At 40.9% G+C, this 23,651-nt stretch overlaps 1 protein-coding gene across 1 annotated transcript; it reads right to left on the bottom strand.

The window, feature by feature from the left end:
• Positions 1 to 11,150: 11,150 nt before the first annotated feature.
• b3gnt9 (UDP-GlcNAc:betaGal beta-1,3-N-acetylglucosaminyltransferase 9) lies at positions 11,151 to 21,871 on the bottom strand. Its single transcript, XM_049575078.1, has 7 exons — positions 21,637 to 21,871; positions 20,431 to 20,813; positions 20,174 to 20,293; positions 17,486 to 17,875; positions 14,168 to 14,409; positions 13,818 to 14,073; positions 11,151 to 13,725 (listed from the first exon to the last, which is right to left on the bottom strand). The coding sequence occupies exons 2-7, from the start codon at positions 20,536 to 20,538 to the stop codon at positions 13,381 to 13,383; spliced, it is 1,461 nt and encodes a 486-aa protein (XP_049431035.1). The 5' UTR covers positions 20,539 to 20,813; positions 21,637 to 21,871; the 3' UTR covers positions 11,151 to 13,380.
• Positions 21,872 to 23,651: the final 1,780 nt, after the last annotated feature.

Raw genomic sequence — 23,651 nt, 5'->3', positions numbered from 1 at the left:
AGGAAACCCCTCGCTGACAGGATGTAACACTCTCTCTCACACAGGTACAGAACGTACGTGCCACTTGGCAGTCGGATGTAGTCCGTATAGGGTGTTCAAATGCAACTGACACAGGTCAACGTGAGGCGACGCAACAGTTGGCTTTCGTCGCCGCTAGTTCTTTGATGTCAGTTTGGTGTGTCAGTACCTTTAAATGCAGCTCTTTGCACTAGAAACTACTAAAGCCTTTCACTGGGACGGGGACAGACCAGGGGATGGAAACCCCAGCCACATATTTTATCTGGACATGCATGAAGTAATGGGGTGCACGCCAACAGTATATCCTCCTGTCCTCATTGCTTTATGTATGTCCAGCCCCACAATAGTGTCAGGTCCCTCTGGGGTCTGCTCCTATCACCAGTGACCTCCAAACCCCATCTGACCTCATTTTACTCAGCAGCACATGTGGTATGGCTTACACATCTTCAGCTGAAACACCCCAGCCCCAACCTGCAAAAAAGATGGTGGTAGTCTGTATTCTTTGCAGAAAAAATTATTATTTATTGCACCGTGATGTACATTTCAAGCTGTGTGCTCTTCGTCAGACAAACAAATACTGTGAGAGGCCATCTTAAATATAGCTGATCACATGATGCCGCATACACATATGGTCACTTGGATGGACGGGACGAGCAGTATGGAGATATTTTGTGGTTTCAATTATGTGTTTTTGGACGTTGGAATCTGGGCCGCTGTAAGCCTCCATTAGGTGGAGTTGTGTTGCTACCCCCTCTCCCCTTGGATCTCTGCAAGGGATGTGAGGACTCTAAAACTTCACCTGAGCCTCCCTCGGCATATGGGTGAGTAGATAATGGCTGAATTTTCATTTTAGGGTGCACTATACCTTTAAACTTGCAATCAAGATCACATTTTTTGACTCCACAAACATAAAAACCTATATGTCTGCGTTCAGGACGAGTGTATCTCTCTGTTGGTATGCTCAGATTGACGATTGGACCCACGGTTTGGGAATAAAAGGGAAGAGTTCGAGACATTTTAAAGCCATCTGCATCTGCCTGGTCTCACACAGCTTGTCTCTCCCTCTCAGTGATGGACTCAGGATGTTTGAAGGGAAGGGGCGAAAAGGAAAAAAGGGCACCTACTGCATGACATGGGGCCCCATTGGTGCGCAAACATGCTCAAAAAGTCACCAAACTTGGCAGGCATGTCAGGACTGGTGACAAATTTGATAAAATGAAAAAACTAACCCCAAAAGTGCCAAAATTGGCTCTCTAGCGCCACCTAGACACACTAAAACGGCCACTGCGGCCTGTAGGAATGTCATAGAAAGATCAAACCAAAACTGGCTTGTTCGTCTCATTGAGACCTACACGCACTGACACCCATGACCTAAATCCAACAGGAAGTGAGCTAGTGCCTCTGAAAGTAACATGAGCAAATGTGGAGAAATTGTCAGCTGTGAGCTAGAATGGAGAGGGGTCTAAAATCATCTAAAACTTATGTCTTTAACTGTCTACGTGAGCTGGAGGCCGAGGCCGAGTCCGAGGTCCTGCCCAACGCTGCTTGCAGCTTTAATTTTAAAATTACTTTTGCATGCCTGCTGCTGGCTTTTAAAATATTGTTGTATTACAGCTTTACATTTTTTTCTAAAAAAAAAAATTCCAATGTTTTCTATCTCTGTTAGATTATGTCTTTACTTTTTAGGATGTGATATAGATATCCTCATTAAATTTTTTGGAAACAGCACCGTCTCCTTTGTCATGTAAACTTGCAATATGCAGTTCCTCTGAAAACGAAGACTTTTCGCAAGACTTTTCGCAGTCCAAGCTCTGTTTGTGCTGCTCATCCTATTGAATTTATCAACGCTTCTCCAGCAAAGTGTCGATTTACTGTAGCGACTCCACCTCGTTGTCCCCCCAGACAAACATTCGTGCGGTTGCCATTTTGTTTGTTTATACATCATGGCTCTGTAGAAGGAAGCACAGGTGCGTGTTGTTGCATTACAAAGTCACACCGCCAACTACTGGCCAGGCATGTATACTACTGCTCTTTTGGTCATTTTTGCTTAGCCGTGTGACCGGCAATTGTTATCAAAACATTGTTGTCTGAAAGTGGAACTTTTTTCAAAATGAAAATGAGAAAGGTGAGAACGTTCAGTTTTCTGCAGATTGTTTTCATGTAAACATGGCCTTAATAGCTAAAGCATTGAAAATAGAGCTAACAGAACCATAACCCAAACTGTAACATTGTAAATGAACTATCATCACTTTAATACATAGCATGAACAGTAATTATGGTGGGAGGCTTATAACATTTAATCAACAAAAGGTGTGACATTTAACTCCAAATCCAGGTTACGTCCACACCCAGCCTTAATTGGTAACACCAGTGGTTCACAGTAGTGTTGTGCAGTCATGGAAATTAACAGCAATTTATCTAATCCATTCCCATAAATTCCTTGTTGCATGTGTTAGGCATTGTGTTTAATACCTCAAAAATCATCCTGCCTCCTTATTCAGTGGCTTTCTTTTTGACAAAAACAATGGCAACAGTCAGCTAGACAAACAGAAGGTGCAACCCCTTCACAGAGTTTGAGGAAAGCCATAAGTCAAACCACACCCCATAAAATGTTGGTTTCCAAGGCCAGCTGGAAACAGCTGACAGGTGCCATGAGTCATTTAGCAGATGCTAATGTCACATACCCCAAAATAAAGATTAAGCACTGGCAGCTCAACAGGAGAATGCTATCAAGACCTCAGACAACAAGTGCTGAGGGGGAGATAAAATGTGCGGCAGAGGGGGCTCTTTGACCAGATAAGATATGGATATTTAAGCTGCCACACCATGGGCCTGTTTTAGAAAGCCGGTTTAACAAATGCTGAGCCTAACCCTGAACTCTGAGTTGACTAACCTTGAGATGGGAAACTCATAAGTTTCACGTTCAGAACAGCTGATCTGAGTTAGTTTAACTATCGTGAGGTTCATTCTGAGTTAAGCGTGTGCCCTACGACAATAAAAAAAAACGACAGGTAAGCCGAACATGATTCATCATGGCAACAATTGGGGTGGGGTATCTACTGAAAAGATACAAAATAGAGTGCATGATAAAAAAAATATTGCATACCCCACATAAAAAAATCCTTGTAGCTTTTTACATGTGCTGATCCCCACCCTGACAATACAATGTGGTTGGGCTTCATTGAAGACAGCTTGTGCTGTGGGTTACAGTTACGCTGGGAGTTGGAGGCACACTAGTCAACCACCCCAGAATGCAGCTAGGTCCAGGGGCTTACGGCAGAGTGGTGCTGACAGAGATGTTATGGAACTTGCTAACACACAGTATATGTACCTTGTGTTTAGAGTGCATGAAGAAATGACAAACTGACCTGGAAGAAAACATGATTTAGTCCTGTTCAGAACATCATGTATGGTGCACTCCTGTGGCCAAAATAGAAATAGAAAAAATGACCTTGAAAAAAATCATGTTTTCACTGATGAAAAACCTTTGAAAAATTACTTTGAAAAAAGAAATTTACTTGAAACCAACGAACATTCCAATTTTCGTACATTCAGGACTTCCTCAGACGTGTATTACCTATCCACCTTATTCCTGATGGCACTACGGTAAAAGTGATTTTGGGTGATATAGCAGTAAGTAGCAGTAAGCTAGGTAGTCTCATGTTGTGTCTCAAATCAACTACTTTCCTTAGTACACTTCTATGTAGTATACTATGTGCACAATGTACTCTTTGGCGTAGTGCGCAAATTTCGACAGGGTAGTATTGTCTCAAACCAAACACGGCCATTGTGCACTCACAGGAATTGACGACCGCAAATTAACTAGTTAGCAAACTAGCATTAGCATTCACGTTATCGTCCGCGGTACCAAATCATTACAGACTGCTAAATTAACCCAAGAAACATACTGTTGGCTTATACCCAAACAGTATAGTGGTGCTTAGTGTATTTGTACAATGCAGCGACGTTCACGGTCGCACAGCCCTCGGCCGCTATTTCCAGTTTGAAAAGTGGTCCCTCCCCTTCCGCTATGTAGCCAAGATGGCGACTATTGAGGGCGAGAAGTGTCCATAGTTTAGGCTGACCAAACGTCCTCTTTTGCCCGGACATGTCCACTTTTCACGTCCCGTCCGGGGCGTCCGGGGTTTTTTATAAACTGATGATAATGTCCGGTTTTCCGGTTTGTGTGTGTGTGTCAGAATGCGGCACGGGCAGCATATTTCTGTCCAAACCCGAACCGATTCTGACATTATTTAATGACCAAAGCACTGAGTTTGTGTCACACAGTTGTTACAGGCTATTTAACAGGCCGGGCGTGTGCTGTGGGTGCTCAGCTGCGGAGAGGGAGACCTCTGTGTTTGAGACGGGAGCGGGAGGCAGGAGGTCCGACGCTTCCAGCGAGAGGAGAGGGAGACATAAAATAAAATAAGATAAAATAGGAAAAACCTGTCTCCCTCTTTTATTTTATTTTCAGCGTTTAATCAAGGCGGAGGCAGGCGGCTGGAGGTCCGAGGCTCCCAGCGAGGAGAGAGGTAGAAACAAACAGCCAATGTGTGTCTGTGTGTGTTATGTTCAGGTGTTGTCACGTAAATAACAGTGCCCAAGCAATAAACAGGACAGACAATAGGATTTTATTTATTTTTACACTACATTTTCAATGAAAGATGACCGAATCCGACCCGAGCCCGAATACAATTTATAGCTACATTTTTGACCAAACCCGGCCCGACCAGTCGGGTACCGTCGGGCTCGGATCGCCACACTCTAGTGTGTGTATGTGTTCCCTGTTGGGGCCTATCTGAATTTCTGTCTTTGAGAGATATTATTTTATAATATTACTGAATTTTCTATCCATACATATAAATTTTAAATGTATTAAAATGATAAGGCATCTTTGAGTAAACTGCGAGTATCGTTTAAGTAGGCTATGTCATGGCCGGTCGAGTGTCCTCTTTTTTGGAAATCAAAATATGGTCACCCTACCATAGTTCCACTCCCAACTTTTTGACTGTTTTGAGTGCACCATCCGGGTACTCATAGTGCACTGCATTTTTACATACTTCTCAGTGTGAATGCACTTTCAGTGACTGATGTCTATGGTTAGTCCCAGTGACTCTTCTTGGTGGCAAACCAAGTTCCACAGAACCACAGTTCTGCTTTGTATTTTAAAGAGATATTCAACTAATGTTGAAGTAGCATTTTCTTAAATGTCCTTGCAGAGCTCTGGTACCTACTGAGCTGTCCACGTTGTAATGTTACTAACAACCAGACTAACCTAAATAAGTTGGTGTGTTACTTTGAAACTACTTGGGCACTTGCATGGCAATGGTCAAGATTCCAAACTACTTTGAGTGCTTGCAGTTGGATGTGGAGTGATAGTGATCTAGAAACATTATGCACAATTGGATCATGGCAGCATTATGCAAGTCGCTCAGTGACTACAGACTTATCTTGGCCACTGCTCTGTAACCCAGCCCTGATTGGTGTTACATCCAGTCTTGTTGATCTTCAGATGCAGTCAGTGCCCTTTAATAACAAATCCGTCTACTTGCTTATTGTGTCTTTGATATCAGCTCTGGGCACATTTTGTCTTTGTTCAGATTCCCCCGACAAATTCGTGCCATTGCTTTGCTTACCTCAGCAGCATGTTGGATTGTTTGTTGGTTTCAGGGGCACTGTGGTGGAAGTCACAGTTTCAAGCCACTAAATTAATAATGATGTTGCCGTCAGCAGCCAAGTAAGAGGATACAGGTGTCCAGGATACCAAAGTTATAAACAGATGCAAGCATGAATAAAGGATCACAATATAAATAACATTAGTTATTGGTCGACTGGAGCTCTGTTTAGGTGAACCCATGCTATATGGTGTGCATGCTCAGATGCTTTCAAGCATATCTGTATGTGTGTCATAAAGCAGCTACCATGTGTGCTCTGTTTTACTAAGAAACAAAGCAATATCTCAACTGCAGCGCTGCTGCAGGGAAGTGATGTATTGACTGCCTAATGAATGCTTGTGTTCATCAGCTTCAAACTGTGGTCAAATCAGATTAATATTTTTGGAAAGAATGTTGTATGAAACACTTTCCTGTGTTCAACCTAAATTTATTATCACACAGCCACATGGCATGCTGCCTTATCATGGCGACTGCCTTCTGTCTTTTTCCAGAGACAAGCCTTCCTGTTGGAGCAGCCTCAGAGACACACCACTGCAGCAAATCTTTATATCAGTGAATGATGGGGTTCGATACCTAGGCCTTTCTTTTTTGGATTCAGATCTAGATCTAGTTGAGACCAAATACACTAGGGAGGAAAGTGATAACAAAGAACAGGAGACAACAGGGCTGATGAGGAACAGGTGAAGCACATCAGGGGCGGGGCAGACAAGCACACAAGTTGGAAAAACACAAGGGCAGGATGTGAAGTATAGTCTGTAATGATAGAGGGGTGACTATATCAAAATAAAACAAAATAACTGAAAACTGGAAACAAGGACAACATTAGCGCAGAGCAGAACAGAACATGATGGCCTACACAAATACCAAAATAATGATGATAATAATAATAATCATGATTTAAAAAAAAAAGAAAAAAATCCACAGCCATAAAGTGATCTTTTACCTGTGTTGAGGTACTGAACAGGAGCAACACACAACAAAATTCTGCGGTGTTTATTTCTTGAGGTATCACCGCTGCCCTGCTGCTCCGTTGCTAGGGGCGCCATAGCAACGGCCTTAGACTGAGAAGCATCAAACGTTAGTCCACGCAGGTATATATGTAAGGGATAATGTATAGTGAGCCAGTGACAGTTGGAAAATATCTCCCTTCAGGGGAATGGAACTCCTCCGCCCTGTCAGGAGTTATTTTTCAACAGTCACCGGCTCACTATACATTATCCCTTACATAATACATATATATGTATATACTTTATCTCACATAAGTGAGTACACCCCTCCCATTTTTGCAAATATTTTATTATATCTTGTCATGGGACAACACTATAGAAATGACACTTTGATATAACTTAAAGTAGTCAGTGTACAGCTTGTATAGCAGTATAGATTTACCTTCCTCTGAAAATTACTCAAAACACAGCCATCAACATCTAAACAGCTGGCAACATAAGTGAGTACACCCCACAGTGAACATGTCCAAATTGTGCCTAAAGTGTCAATATTTTGTGTGCCAACCATTATTATCTAGCACTGCCTTAACCCTTTTGGGCATGGAATTCACCAGAGCTCACAGGTTGCTTCAGGAATCCTCTCCCACTCCTCCATGATGACATCATGGAGCAGATGGATGTGAAGACACCTTGCGCTCCTCCACCTTCAGCTTGAGGATGGCCCACAGGTGCACAGGTGAGTTTAGGGCTGGATACATACTTGGCCAGTCCATCACCTTCACCTTCAGCTTCCTCAGCAAGGCAGCAAAATAAAATTGCAAGGCAGTATAATACTCTGTATGTAATGTATAGTTAATTATTTAGAAAGAAATGTTGTTTAGTCCATATCAGATGTCCAGTATGTTTCATGTTTGTATGAGTTTTATCCATAGTTCTCCTCCTCTGGATGTTGTCAGTGAGTTTATGTTTAATAACCATATCGCTGTCTATGACAGTCTATTGTATGATCATCGCATGTCTGGTTTTCCACAATTGCAAACATACAGACAATGAGTTGAAACAGTTCTTTATGTTTCAGGGGCATATTCTCTTCAAAGAGTCCATACACACCAGAGTTACAATGTATATTAAAACTTATGCTCAGACCTTTTAAGATGAGCCAGACCTCTTGTGCTCTGTAACAGTCGATTAAAACGTGTTCTTTGGTTTCAGTCTTGTTACAATGAATCACTGGACATTCTTTGGTGGTGACATAACAGCTCCAAGACACAACAACCCCCACCGGGAGTCTGGCTACCGAAATCAGTCATCTGACGTCTCTGATGCTCTCTGGAATGATTTTGAAGTTTTTCTGCTATAGTTATCGGATGAACTACACCGATCCATATTCAAATGTTGGTGTTCCACTAGATAATCAGCATATAATAATTTATAATATGGGCCAGTTCTGCCTCTCCCTCTCCTTTTTCTCCACAATGATCTGTTCCCTATCCAGAGAGCATTTCTGAGAAATGCAGCAGATACATTTCTGACAAAAGCGACCTTTAATTTAATGCCCAGGTCTACAGCCCCTAAACCCCCATATTCCTTACCTTTATACATTATTTCTCTTTTAGTGACCTCTCTGGTTGTACCCCACACTAGATTAACACACTGTTTAATTTCATTATCATTTTATCTGAAGGAGGAAAGATGTTAGCCAGGAAGAGGAGTTTGGACAGGATGAAAGTTTTGACAATGTTGACTCTAGTTTTATAATTAGTGCATTTTCTCTCCAGTTTTTTTTAATTCTTCTTCGATTTCAATCAGTTTTTTCTCCCAATACCTTTCACTACATTCTCTATTGCATAAGGTCAAACTCAGATCCTCTCTGATCCAAACTCCTTCTGTTTTATTATGATTCAACTTAGCACCAGATGCTAGTTCATACAGATTTAAATGATTAGTTAACACATCAATTTCTAACAGATTTTTTTATAATAACAGTGATGTCATCAGCGTAAGCAATTGCTGTAAACTTGGGCAGATGACCCACACATGTACCAGAGATTAAACTTTCAGAGTTGATTACTTTGATTAAAGGGCTTATGGCCAAAATATATGAGGTAGCACTAAGAGGGCAGCCCTGTTTGACCCCTCTCTCGACCTCAAAGGGCTCAGATAAAACACTGTTTACATTTACACAGACATTTGACTTCACATACAGACATTTAACTACTTGAATAAAGGGATCAGGGAAGCCATCATTACAACCCCGAAGTAAAACTAAGAGGTAAACAAAAAAAAGGATTTCTTTCCCCTCTCAGTCCAAGTACTTGGAATAGACAACAAGACATGTTGACATTACAGATGATAACAACAATCAGATGAGATCAGATCCCACATGTGGGATCAAAAACCAGTCCAAGGCAACAGCCTACTATAAAGGGGGACTGCCCACTGTTCCCACAGCCCAAAATTCTGAAGACCCGTTAGTCCGAGAGATATCCCACTGGACCAAAAGCCTGTTTCTCCGACATCCCCTTATCCCCAAAACAATTTTTCTCTGAAACCATGGATACATTACATTTGTCAACAACACTGTAATGAATGTGTGGTTAGGTTTAGGCACAAAAAAACACCAAGTCATGTTTAGGAATTGATCATGTTTTGGCTCAAATACCCGCTCTTGGTGGCTTTTCCAGCAACATTTTTGTGCAGGTTGATGAAAAACACCCAGGACTTGGGGCTTCAAACTCAGCTGGGGAACTGAAACTAACAACAAGGAGTGTGTATTTTTTTTTTTGGAGAAATGAGACTTCGGTGAAATAAGTGTTTGTTTTTGGAATAATGAGCTGTTAAGGAAATGGGACACTTTTTGGATTAATGGGGCACAGGAACTTTGGTCTGTTGGAACAATGGCATAGCACACCCTATAAAGTGTTAAGTAATATAATAAAGTGTTAAAAAAGAAATTACTTGTAGTCCATGTTCAATGTGTTGCTGCTGTCTGTGACGGTTGGTTGTATCACCATGGCACATCTGATCTCTACAGGTTAAAACATACAAAACTGATAATAAGTTGGGACAGATCTTTATGCTTAGGAGGCATCTCTTCTTCAGGGAGTGTCTGCCTGAGAGCATTGTAACAAAGATTGAACTTCCTACCAAGACCTTTCAATATGAACCAAAGCTCTTGTGCTCTGCAGCATAAAAGGTGTTGTTGTGTCTCATCTCCTAGTCTTTGGTCTGTTTGTAAAACATATTTTTTACCACCTCAGTGCTGTTATTAGCAGTTATATTTTTATACCTGTGTCCTGGGTAGCCCGTAACCTCCATATATATTCATAATCAGAACCATGTCTGGCTCTTCCTCTACTTTTTGCCCACAGCGAGCGATCTCAGACCCAGACATTCCCGGAGATGGCTGCAGAGACATTGTTAACATAGGCTATTTTTAGTTTGATCCTAAACTCTACAGCACCCAGCCACCCATGTTACTTGTTTTCAAATATAACTCACGTTTCGTAACTTCCTTGGTGGTTACCCAAATTAAACTGACACACTGTTTATTCATTTTAGTCAAAATTTTCTTGGCTGGAGGATATGTTTCCCAGAAGGAGGAGTTTGCCCATGTTTCCACAGTGAAAGCATTGCATGGTCACACAGTATTAACCTGATGATTCACTGCCCGACATATGAAGCCCTTGGCCTCTGGCCATCCCGATAGGAAACACACAGGCATCATAGCTTCAGTGAGAGAGAAAGCTTTGACATCACTGACTCACACTTATGTGATTTCTAATAACACATTTTCAGGCCTGTACTTAAACAGTTTTACAGCAAACTGTGACTTACTTGACTTGCAAAATTATCTTTTAAATTGACAAACGTATATTTCAAAGCACAATTTGTTGGTGGTCCACAGAAGGGACTCTGCCTCACTAGGAGCTGTTGTGTATTGTGAAATGTTGTTTTCTGAAATGCCATATTTTCTTTAATGTTTTGACCCTTAGGGCCACCATACATTCAATCAAATTAGCAGTTGATTTAAAAAAAATGTTATAAGTTAAATGGAGTAAAAAATCAAAAATCAAATTTAATTAGTTTTGTATGTAATCATAAACCAAGGTGTAGGACAAGTTACATTTTTACCCAATGAAAACACAAAATGAAAAGTCAGGTGATCACGACAGTTCTTACAGTTTATTCTGAGGGAAACATGAATATGTACCAAGTTTACTGGCAATATCCATCCAACAGTTTTCAAAACATTTCACTCAAAACCACACCTCATTATCACGCTACAGGAAAAGTCAGAAGATCATCAAAGTCATTAACATGTACCGTCCCAGCACCATGAAAGTCTGTACTGAATTTCATGGCAATCCAAACTGTTTACATATGTATTTCTGTCTGGATCAAAGTGGTGGACACACCAACGTTGCACGGAGCCACACAGCTGTCTAGGTCTATAAACATCTTGCTGTTGACAAGCAGTAACACTGCACATTTTGAAAACAGATGAGGCTGAAGATATAAAGAGTTTTATTGAAAAACAGAATTATACAGAGCAAATCAGATCATTATAATTATTGTAATGATAGTGTTCTCATGAAACGACACATACGCGATTCCTCAGGCTTTTCCACAAACATTCAGCAGAGGTTTTGTGTCTGCCTGTGTATGTGTGTGTGTGTGCTATGGTCCCAGCTGGCTCCCACTGTGCAGCTGGTTTCCATTTAGGCTTCATTTGTTGTTCCTCCAGGGAACAGATAATGCGCCTGTCCATTTGTGCCTCTATCCAGCACAAGGAAGTGAGGAACATCTCTGCTAGCGATTCATAGTGAGATCACAGAAAGTCTCAACTGTCTTTCCACTCACCGAGTGAACACAGCCAACACCAGTCCTGGCTGTCCCCACAGTCTGATGTGAGTCAGTATATTAGTTTTTCACAGTTGTTAAAACACTAAACCTCATTCTCTGAACCAAATGTTCAGTGCGCTAAACCCATTTATGGAATCATTCATTCTCTTGGCAAAACTCTGACCACATTTCTTACTGGCTGAAACACATTTTGCACTGTGATGAACTTGTGTTGCAAAATGGTAAACATGGGCGGCCAAAGCTGAACACAACTAAAACACAGCTAGTTGTACTTAAAATTGTTCATGCTTGTTTCAGTATGCGCGAGTAAGTGTACTCTCTCAGTGCCAGTGCTTGCAGTACAATACTATCCAACTACTGTCAAATTGCACTGTGTTGCAACTATGTGCTGTTTTGCAGTCAATCATTTACAAACCTTTTTTCAGCTCTATTTTGAGTGCTTGAATTGGATCCCACAGAGAGGCCACATGAATACAATTTTCTGGGTGAAGCTAGGTTCAATGTGAACAGGAGAAGGAGAGGCAGAAACATAACTGGCTAATGTGCCATTGTGGAGGAGTCTGGCCAGTGTGGTGGCAACTTGACCCTTTGTGCATATGTAACCATGGGTTTCTCCACCTTCACTGGCATATCTGGGTGATCTTCAGGATGTCGATGGTCATCCCGTCTATGCCATGGTTTGGGCTAATGTCAGCTTTCACAATGCTGTCCAGATATGTAAGTGGTTCTACATCAACCAGCCATTCATAATTGTTTGCCTTGCAGCCAACTCCCCTTTCTTCAACACAGCAGAAGAGTTTTTCTCCGCATGGCAATGCAAGGACTACGACCAAAACCCCTATACCAGGGATAATCTTCTACAGGCAATGGACTTGGCCTGTGGTGACACCGTTGTTGAGTCTTGTCAAAACTGGATCTGGCACACTGAAGAGGTTTTCCCCCATTTCCTGGCAAGGGAGAATGTTGCCTGTAATGTAGACGAAGTCCTTTGGCCTGACCCAGCACAAACAGGTGAGTCTGAGGCAGAATGAATCCCTCATACTTGTAGTACTTGCAGTATACAATATGTTCTGTATTAAGCTGTCAATATACATTCTAAAACAGCAAAATGTGTTTATTATAAACAATAAAAAGTTTTTTTTCTTTAGCCACATGTCCTGACCATTGTGTTGATGTAGTGTGTATTGACTGCTCAGTAGTAATTATACTGAATTGCTGTGTGCATGATCTGAAAACATTTTTGATTTTGAGCACTGATCAAATGGCTTTGTGGGGAAAAAATGATTTTGATGGAGGAGTCAGGTTTTGCAGATGTAGTTTGAAGATTTGGTTTTGTGTTTAAAGTTTTGAGAAAGGATGGAAGGCTTCAAGAATTGTATCTTACCAAATGTGAAAAACTGTGCCAATGTTAAGGTCAGGTCTCAGAAACACAGTTGCATTTATGCTCGGCTAGGGTTAAACCAGCTAACCACATGTCTTCATGTTGTCCTTGTGGATCCTGTTGTGTCTCTGTGTAAACAACTGGAACACAATACATTCTCAAGATTACACATTCAAAAGTCTTCTCACAATCTTCTTTGCAAATCAAGGCCTGGCTGCACGATTGTTCACAATCACTGTATGAACACACAGATGGGCCTGGATGGGAAAAGCCTAAATTCTCTTTGGGCTTCCTGACTGAAAAATCTGAAGCACTTTAGGCCTTTGCCAATTCATTTCCCCAAAGATAATCTGCCAGCTTGGATAAAGTCTCATGACTCAACTGCGCTTTTGAACACATCGCAAGCTTTTCAAGTCAGCCACAGATCCTACTTTATAAGCATTTTATCCTCGCTAGGGCTCTTGCAGATCTCACTTGGTCCTGCAGGGAGTCACTAGTGCGTGACAAACACCTGCTTCTCACCATAGTCTGTCTCTTCTCCCTCCATTTCTCCCACCTTATCCTTCCACTTAAAGGGCCAGGATGTCGGGCTTGTCCTGTTGTGACAGGTCAGTTTGGGGTCATGCAGGAGGTTCCACATAAGCCAGATCTGAGGAACACTGAGGCTGTGAACAACCATGAGTTCCCTGTAAAAACAGGGATCAAACGTCTGAAGGTGGGGCGCTGCAGACGGTCGGGGAATTCCGAAGGTCCGAAAGCCCTGGTGGCGTGATGGTTTGACACCAATCAGCTGGAGGCACATTCCCAGAAAGACATCATCAATGGGGAACAGCTCCACCTGGAATTTAAAAAAATAAAAAAAAAACATTGTAGATCAAAGAATTATAAAAATAGACACCTAAATATCAGACTGGTCCAAATTTGAAGTACCTGTTGACAGGCAGAGCTAAGTCTCCGAGCTGTATGTCCCGACATGACAAACCCTCCTCCTCCAGCGTAATTTGGGTACAAACCCCCTCCATAAACAAACTCTGGCACATAGTATTTGGAACTGCGCCGGCGAATGGGTTTAGCATGGATAATAATATCGCCAACAAACAGATCCTTGTCTGGTTTCTGGCCTTGTAGCATCTCCAGTATATTCTCCACATTAACATACACATCAGCGTCACCCTTGAAGATGAATCTGTATAAGAAGAGATAATCGCAAAAGCATCAGACATGACTCACAAAAGGCTGAGAATCAGATCACATCCTGATTTAGGCTTATAAACACTGACTTGACATGAGGACAGCTGCTGTTAACCCATTCCAGAAAGTGTGTCTCCTTTAGCGTCAGGTTGAAGAAGGTGTCTTCAAAGTCCCAGAGCAGGATGTCCCTAAAGGTTTGACTCTCGTAGGTCAGGAGCCGATCCCACAGAGGCAGAGCAGTCCGATTCCTGGGAACCCCCAGCAGGAAAACAGTGCGGATGGACACACCATTTTGGAAAAGTCCCTCTTTACCCCAGGTCCGACGTACCACCTAAAAAGAATTTAGTGCAGAGAGAAAGATTTATTTTTTTTTGTTGAACAATAAATTGACTAATTAAATATAATGTTAAATTTGTATTAACTATTTGTTTCACCAACATCAGGGGAATGAGATAGCAAACAATAACTTATTTACTGTGTAAAGAAAATTAAAAGCCGAGTCCCAAATAAACACAGAGTCCCGTTTACAAGCCGAATGTGGCTACACATTTAGACAAATAAATGCTGGTCTCAATTAGATGCCAGGTCTGGTTGCCAAGCAGTTCATTTTTATAGAAGTTCTTCGGATGTATAAAACCTCTTAAAGCCCACCAGGTTGTTGGCTACCCATCTGAGCTAATGTTAGATAGCTGTTTCCACTGTATTCTAAACTTTTGTCAATATGGACACATCGTTACCTTGGTAAACGTTGGATTTTCCAAAAGTCAATTGTTAGTTTGTTTGGTTTACTGAAAACATGAGCACCAAAGAATACAGTTATTGATTTTGATTTACCAGCATGGTAAATAAGTGAAACAAAAAAAAGTGTTGTCTTGGTATGCCAAGTATCGTAAAACGACTGTTGTAATTCTCCCTCTCTGACACGCTGTCGGTCAGAGCAAGATCAAATGAATGATTCATAATTGATATGTTATTCAAAGTCTTATTTTAGAGAGGTAATATTAATAATGGTTTAATAAACAATTTGATTATATTTCCCATCTTTGCTGAGCAAGAGTTTTGTTTGAAAGGTATTAAGGCCTGACCCATACAGACGCCTTCCTGTTGAGTTCAGTGACTGACGCAAATAAAAGCCCAGGCTATTAATTGAAGTTTTACTGTACATACAGGTCTGTCATGATAATTATGTAATTTCTTTAATCATATAATATATGGACTTGACCAGAGTTGGGTAAAGGTTACTTTAAAAGTAATCAAAGTACTTTACTGCATTACTTTTTTTTAAAGTAACCAGTTACTTTACTGCGATACTCCCTGAGAAAAGTAACTCAAGCACTTTTAAAGTACTTTTGAGTATTCTACATTTCCTATTGGGCAATGGACCACAGGGCACTACGCCTACATTTTTTAGTTATGGACCACTTGCCCTTCACTGAGATCCAATTCTCCCATCACAGCCGTCACTTTGACCAGTAGAAACACAGAACGATCTGCTGCCGTAGACAACTGTATGACAACAACACCCCAGCATTTTTAATATTTCCTCTAGGGATGTTACCACACAGAGTAAAAGGGGGAAATGATGGTGTGAAACAGCAGAGGCACTTTGTCAACCCGCTGAGTTAACGTTACTGTCATTAGCATCAAGCTAGGAAACAATGGTAGCTACATCCTCACGGTCGGACATAAAGTAATAACATTAACAAATAGTGGCAGGGCTTTTACTCACCACAACTGCAGAGGCTCCCAGCTTCATTTGAAACAGACTGCATTAAAGACGGTGCGTTATTTATTAATCTCTCTGTGTGTTTATATATTTACTGTTTATCTGCTCTGTTGTCTTTGTAAAGTTAACATATCGCACCATCATTTCAAACTCAACACTTGTTTCAAATTAAAAGCCCCTTATAACCTCGGCTAGAGAATCCCTCCATTTTCTAAATAGGCTTTTATTCTGAAACATTCATAAGAAATTCCTGTGGAAGATACAGTAGCTTGATAGTTTACATATGGCGCTTCAAATGTAGCGCCTGCCACCTGCTGACGCTTTTAGGTGACTACAACAACATGTTGGCTGGCACATGAACAGACACAGTGACTGAAATAATAGTAAAAGTAATAAAAATAGGACAAGAATAACCTGATGACATCACACATGTCATGAAAGACAACCGGAGATAATTGGTGAGTACCATCGTGTAGTGTGTCATGTCTGTCGGCCAAGTCGCGGCATGATTTTATGACTCCACAATCGTGTAATGTGACATAGCGACTTTCAGAACGGGCAGAAAAGTCGTGTAGTGTGTACCAGGCATAATACAAGTCCTGAGTCTGACCTGTCTATCAGCGAGTCCTCCTCCACCTTTTTTTTAGACTCCACCGTAGACAACGGCTGCATTTCTTCTACCACGTAGCTAACTTAGCCACAAGCTTCATGACTTCTTTCGGACTGATAGGTTTAACGTTATCTCCGTTATTAGAACCAAAAGACAGCCATTGCTGTTTCGGAGCTGAAGGACCAGCGTTCTAAAAGTAACGGAAGTAACTGATGGCTTGTTTGAAAATGTACTCAAGCATTTGATTACTCAAACAGCAAACTAACGCGTTAGATTACCTGTTACTGCAAAAAGTAATCAAACTATATCCCTACTCTGGACATGAGCTCAATAATTTTGCTGACCTCGATATTGTGTTTGTTTAAATAACATGCCACTTGCATTTTAGCCAACATGACGCCAGAATAAACAGCAGGATTTCCCCAGCCAGTATAAGACTTGGGTGCTAGCCTACGATTCTCCGGTTTAAAAACACTTCAAAGATGACACAGTGTAGCTTTAAAACTCTTTAAAAATAAGCTACTTTTTCATTTTCCAATTCCAACGTCTGAAATACTCTTAAGAATGAAAACGTAGTTGCTCTTTCTCCATCATATCAATAATATTGTTTATCGCAATTATTTCTGGGACAATATACCGTCATACAAAAGTAGGCTAGTTATTGTGGCATGCTTGTTTACATATCAAGCAGACACAAAGCAATGTCAGCATTCATTTGGAGACATGATTATGTCCATCTGACAAATTTACTGTCCGTCAAATATTTACTCCCTTTTTAGATCCACTTTTGGTCTCCACCAACTCCTAAAGGAAGCATCTGGCACTTTAGCTGCTAAATGCTCCACTGTGTTCACAGGCTACTTGTTAACTCTGTCCCACTTGTGCTCAGTGCAACTGAACATTGAACTTTAAATGCTCACTATTCATATTATCTCCCCTCAAATAAAGCCTAATTTATGCATTGATTTACAGCAATTTTCTTTCTTTCTTTCTTTCTTTTTTTTTTTTTTTTAAATAAAAGTGACACATAATTTTCTGGCAAAGGCCTACATACAACATGGCATATTTTACCTGACGTTTATCAAAATCTGCAGGGATGGATTTCACTGCAATGAGCATGTAGGGAGCAGTAGTAGACCCTTCACTTCCTCCTCCTCCACCTCCTTCTTCCTCTGCTCCTCCAGTGTTACATTTATCTGGCTGGTCGATGAGCAGCTTGAAGTTTCTGTTGTCCTTTTCTCTCAGATAGCCCTCAAAGTCAAATGGTGGCATCGTGGGCAGCTGCTTGCCAGCTGCCTTAGTCGGCACAGCATTTTTCCGTCGCGACTTGGGTTTCCCCTTTGATTTGACCTGAGGTTTGGACTTGGGCTGAGGAGGTTTGGACTTGGACTGAGAAGGTTTGGACTTGGGCTGGACCTTGCAGGAAGGAAGCTGTGGCACTGAAGGACTGGGTGGGATCTTCTATTTAGGAGAAATGATGTGAGACAGATGACATTTATTATAGTAAGAAAATGTCATCTTAATTAACATATAATAAAGTTTTATGTGCAAAAGTAGCATGAAAGCTGAAATGACACTACAAAATAATCTTACAGATACCATCATAATATCTGTTTGTACTGCTTCATGCTTTAAAAAATGCGTTGAACAGTTTGTTGGTCAGTGCAGAAGGACATTCATGCATACATAAATACAAACACACTGTGTGTACATACACTGATGCACTTGAATATTCATAAAGCGTATACAGCTCAGTGCTTGGTTATGAGTTTTATCTCAGTAGTAGACAATATGTGAAACTGTCTCCGCAGTCAATGCTGTCTCCCTGTGAGCACAAGGAGTATCACGTCCTTATGGCGACTTCCCTATTCTTATAATTGAGGATGAGACTAACAAATGATGACCTTCTTGCAGCAACTTCAAATCAGCAAAGCACACTCAGTCCTTGTCCTCACCGCCTTCACCTGCGACTGCAACTGTTTCTTTCTGACAGCAATCACCTTTTGCAAGACTCTTCACTTACTTACTGTCTGCCTGTTTGGTGTTGGGCTGGCAGTGCACACTGGCCATATCAGAGCTTGTTCACTGAACACAACTGCCTGCTGCTGCTGCTGCTGCTGCTGGACATGACACTGATGAGAGCAATGACACTGACCCAAACATTAAAGCTGCTGACTGTAAAACCTAAACAATGAGCTGGGAGATGCTAGAAACCTCTGCAGAGCTAAAGGGAACTGCAGCGTTGGTAATAAATCTCTATGGGTCTGTCGCTACAAGCACCGCCTTTCACACAGCACAGCCTTTTGATGCATGTAATCATGCAGCTTTATTTTTTAATGCTCCCTTAATACATTCTGAAATAAGCTTGTTTTGAGTGTTGAGCATATAAAAGTCTATTGCTCTTTGAAAGCGTGTATGTGCATTATTATGCTATTATTATGCTATGCTATCAGTGGCGTAATAGTTTCAAAATGACAATAATACTGTTTATCCCAATTTTTTCTGGGACAAGATAGCGTACAACAAAGTAGTTATTTTGACAGGGCTATTATGATGATAACTTGATTCTGATACATGCAAACAAGCTGGGGATGTATAATATATATATATATATATATATATATATATATATATAAATAAAAATGTACCTTTATCCCATTATCAACATGCACAATATAAGTATCACAAAGACTGCTTGAACTGCGATAAATAGTATATTTACATGTCCCATGCAAATCGTGTTGAAACCGTGGCATTGAGTGACTTTAGGCCATCTAGTTTTGAAAGTGTTTCTCCGCTGAAAGTGAAGCTTGTTTTGGATGTTGTCATCATACTGTCCATGATGTGTTGGTGTAATTGTTCTGTTGCTCTGCACAGATCTGACACTTGTCTGCACGCCCATCTGTTCTCATCCCCGGCTCTTTGAAGCTCAGTGTGTTGCTGTTTCCCGGTAAAGGTTGCAGGGCAGCACTCAGGTCCTGAGTGGACCGCCAGGACACAATAACCTTTTATTTTAAGGTTCATAAAATACACCCAAATTCACTAATCTGTAGGATGTCGCTGCAGACATTCCTGTTGTCTTACGTTGCAATGTCAGCTGCAACAGCAGATGCTGTATTCACTCATGTCAGTGACTATGGGGCTTTACCGTTCAGGGGATGTGCCACGTTTTTTCCCCCTTAATAATGCTAAATTGTGATGATGTGACTGTGCTACTGGATCTGATGAAGTTTTAAAGTTTACAGAACGAGCCCTGTTGAAGAAATATTGTCAGCCATCTTGCACAAGACCAGTTATGTTGTTGTTATTTCCTGTTTTGTTCATAGTCTGACTAAGTAAAAAGGTCTTCTAAGAATGACAGAAATAAAGCATAATTCTCAAACTGTTGAGCCATTAAATGTATAGAGTAACTTATTTAAATTACCCATAGAAAGTCTAGGGCTAATCCATAAAATAACCACCTGTGGGTCCTGGGGGACTCACTACATTGAAAAGCTATCAAATTCATTGCATTTCCTTTTTTTTTCTCTATCTTTTTTTTTTTTTTTTTTTTTTAAATTCAGTGTGCATTAGCTATTCATTGTCTGGGGTCTGTGTTAGCAGTGCAAACCTAGAGCAGAAAAACATTTAAGCTGTTCACTTCAAAATTTGCTCATTTATCACCCATCATATCATCATCTCTATATTCAACAACGTCATTGCATATCGCACTCCTGATATCATACACACATTCATAACTTGAATCAGATAGGGTCATACCCCTGAAGACTCCTGGCCTACTTTGGCCCTGCTGGCACCCAGCAAGGTCCTGCTAGAGCTGGTAGAGCCATGGACTTCCAGCTTCCACGTAGGCTTGTCCCACCCAGAGGAGATCACCACCTGGAAACATGAGTGGTGGACACGTGATTTTAAAGACTAGGTACTTTTCGAGAGGGAGAGGGTTGTATTGTCTAGTTAAAAATTTTACAAAAATCTTGATATGCTTTTTAATATGCTGTGATAGGTTCCATCCTCACCTGGCGGGCATAGAGCAGCAGACAGAACAGCGCCAGCAGCAGCATTGTGCACATCACATCTCCCTTCACATGGAGGATCCTCCTCAGTGTCACCATCTTTCTCAGCATCTTGTGGAGACGCTGACGTCAGGTAAGTATTGGACAGGAACGTACAGGAAAGGGGCCAGTAGTGGAGACTGATACGGAGCAGATCTGGATTTGCAGGTTACTCTGCAGAATTTGATGAAGAGATGTCGTGATTTTCCTTCCTCCTATCTGCTGCATCGCTAAATATCACCTCAAACTTTACAGTTTGTCTGCAGAAACTCATATCACTGGATGCACGTCCATCGTGTCTGCCTCCATCCTCCCCTTCTTCTCAGGCACCAATGGGCGGGGACATCCTAAAGAGCAACAACAAAGAATCCATAATGATCATATTGTTACGTGTCCCTTTCTCCATCTGTTTGCTTTTCTAAGAAGGATAAACTATTCTGGAAGTCAATGCTCTGATTGTGAAACCCTCTCTCGTCTTATCCAACACTATGAACTAATCTGGCTTTGTGGCATAAATCATTTCAGCAGATTCTACTTTAAATGTGTTCCTGTGGCAAAAAGCAAATACGCACTTTAGAGGCCGATAGGCACAACCATTCACCTACTTTTTTCTCCTTTTTCAAAAGAAGGTGCTTACTTACTTCTTAGTAGCATGGTTGGTCATTTGGAGGTTACAAGATGTCCTGGCACCTTTGTCAAAATGTGGTTGAATAGCAAGTCTGACAAGCTGAACATGACCTCAGAGTAGTATCCATTAAATGACAAAAAATATAATGAATTCAAAATGGTCCAAGATGTTGTAACTGTCTTTAGACTCCCATGGATTCTCAGTTCAGAAGGGGGAGTGTCTGCGTCTTATGTAAGTGAGTGAGGGTACTAACTCTTTCAAAGAACACTGTGTCCCAACATACATCTCATCTACAGACATCCCTAAATAACGCCGTGTTATACTGTTTAATCACAGCTATTCGTCTCTGTCAGAGACCACAAATTCCACACATGCATGGCCAATAGCGTCACAAACCTCTCGCGCAATTTACACAAAACGTACCAGTTCTGATCAAACATATTCTGCATGTTTCACACTACCAACAGCAACAAGCCTGCCTGATTTTATAACCACAATAGTTATGAAATGTTCCCGGATTACTGCAAGTCATTCAAACTTACCAGACGTGACGGAGGAGGAGGTCAAACTGAAAACATCTGTGCCGTGGATGTCCGAAAACTGCAACACAAGCTGCAATCTGCGCACCGACACACGAAGCAGACTGATCTTCAAAGTTTCCAACAACTACGATCCAATGAGAGGAGAGGAGAGCGGTCCAGATGATGTAGTCAGGAGTGTGTATGTGTGCGTTTCGGTGTGTGTGTCGGTGAGGAAGGTTAGAACGAGTTACCTGGCGCTGCGCCTGGAAGGGTATGGTAAGGTTGCATTCAGGCGCTGTGGGAAATATCCAAATATGCACAGTCAACGATGAAGTGTAGGGAATTATAAAGACACTGAAAATAATAATTAAATGACTGATTTTTCTTCATGTAGGGTCAGCTATTCCGGAATCAACTAGCACTGCTTGCTGTCAGTTTTAGGTTAAACGTCTTTGTAAAAAGATCAGAAAAGTGACAATAATTGTTACACACAACCAACACTGTAATTATGAGTGTGTCTCTATTTGGGAGTAATGAATACAGCTCTGAATAGTGGGAAATGCAATTCACAATAAAGACCATAATTTTGATATACACGATAAAAAGGGTGTGTATTCAATAATTAGCCTGTTGGCCTTATAAACTAATCACAATACCTACTGTTATTCTTTTTTTCCCCACATCAGTCTGTCAAATCCAAAGTAAGTTACTCGAATACATCAGAACGTATGAGCCAGTAGTCAAGGGAAGGAGCTAAAAAGGAGCACCTGAACGCAGCATCTTCATCCTTTAGGCTGACCACGTGACTCAAAGTGGAGCGGAGCGACTTGAAGCCAGATGCCAACACAGCAACTGGGGAGGATTGTAAAGGAAAAAATGGACTAATAAATGAAGCAATAGATGAAAGTAGAAAGTGTGGAGTTAAAGTTATGATAATGAGTCATATCTTTTTCTAGTTTCTTCTTCCAGTCAGAGATCAGGGCCAGCGACAGAGCGATGTTTTATTTTGGATGTCCTTGGTTTTATTGTGCTGTGAGCAGACAGCATATCTAATTAAGCGTAATAGAATATTTTTGATAATTTAAATATTCAGCCTCAGTCAAATGAGTTTCGGTAGTCTGCGATTATTATTTTTTTTTTCGGACAAGTTTAAGTGCGCACACAGCAAAGCACACTCATGCAGAGACACAGCATGAGCAGCAGCAATAGGAATTTATGACTGCAGACTGCGTCTTTACTGAACCATATGTAGCGCCTATAGAATATGGCTTGTGTGAGTGAACATGTGTGCATCCAATCAAAACTATGCAGAGAGTAGGAACGTTGGAAAAACTGACAGAAGAACAAGAAGGGAACATTTCTCTGGGATATAATTCCTCATAACCAGCTGGTTACAGGGTTTAGTAGCCTGCAGCTAAACCAGATCTGTTTATCCTCTTTATAGTCAGTTCTACTGAACTAACTTTGGCGAGCGTTCTGTTAGGTAGAGACGTGCAGTTATATGTAAAAGCTTTTCTGCTTCACTTTGAAGACAATTATTTTTGATTAAAAAAAAAACACATCTTAATTAACCTCAATCTCATCTCAACACCTTACAGTAGAGTCTAAAGAAGTTATGGTGGCGTATGTAAGTAATGCAAATATACCTGTATGTTACTGTAATGCTTGTATTTATTTATTTTTTTTTTATCTCTAGTATCTCTTTTTGAAATTGAATTCTTTTCTAAGACAATTCAAAGATATTTGCAAAATGGTAGGGAGCATATGCAGCTGTCTTCAATTTCAAGCAATCAAAGGTTTTTTAATCCCAAATGTGCATTCTTATTGCACTACAAATGTCTAAAAACTAGATGTCACTTTTTCAGTTCTCTCGCATTATTCCCTGTTGTTACGCAAGCATCTGCCCATTAGTTGGTCTGTTATTTCAAGCTTATGCTGTGCAGTCAAAGTTTGTTTAAACCTGCAAAACCTAACTTCAAATTATAGTAGAGATCCCAAAGTTTTAAAAAAAAAAAAACATGTACATTGTGCATACA

This window comes from Epinephelus fuscoguttatus, linkage group LG4 (genome assembly GCF_011397635.1).
Source record: "Epinephelus fuscoguttatus linkage group LG4, E.fuscoguttatus.final_Chr_v1".
In the NCBI taxonomy this organism is placed as follows: domain Eukaryota; kingdom Metazoa; phylum Chordata; class Actinopteri; order Perciformes; family Serranidae; genus Epinephelus; species Epinephelus fuscoguttatus.
Note: the sequence above shows the minus strand (reverse complement) of the source record. Positions and strands in the feature narration are given on the sequence as shown.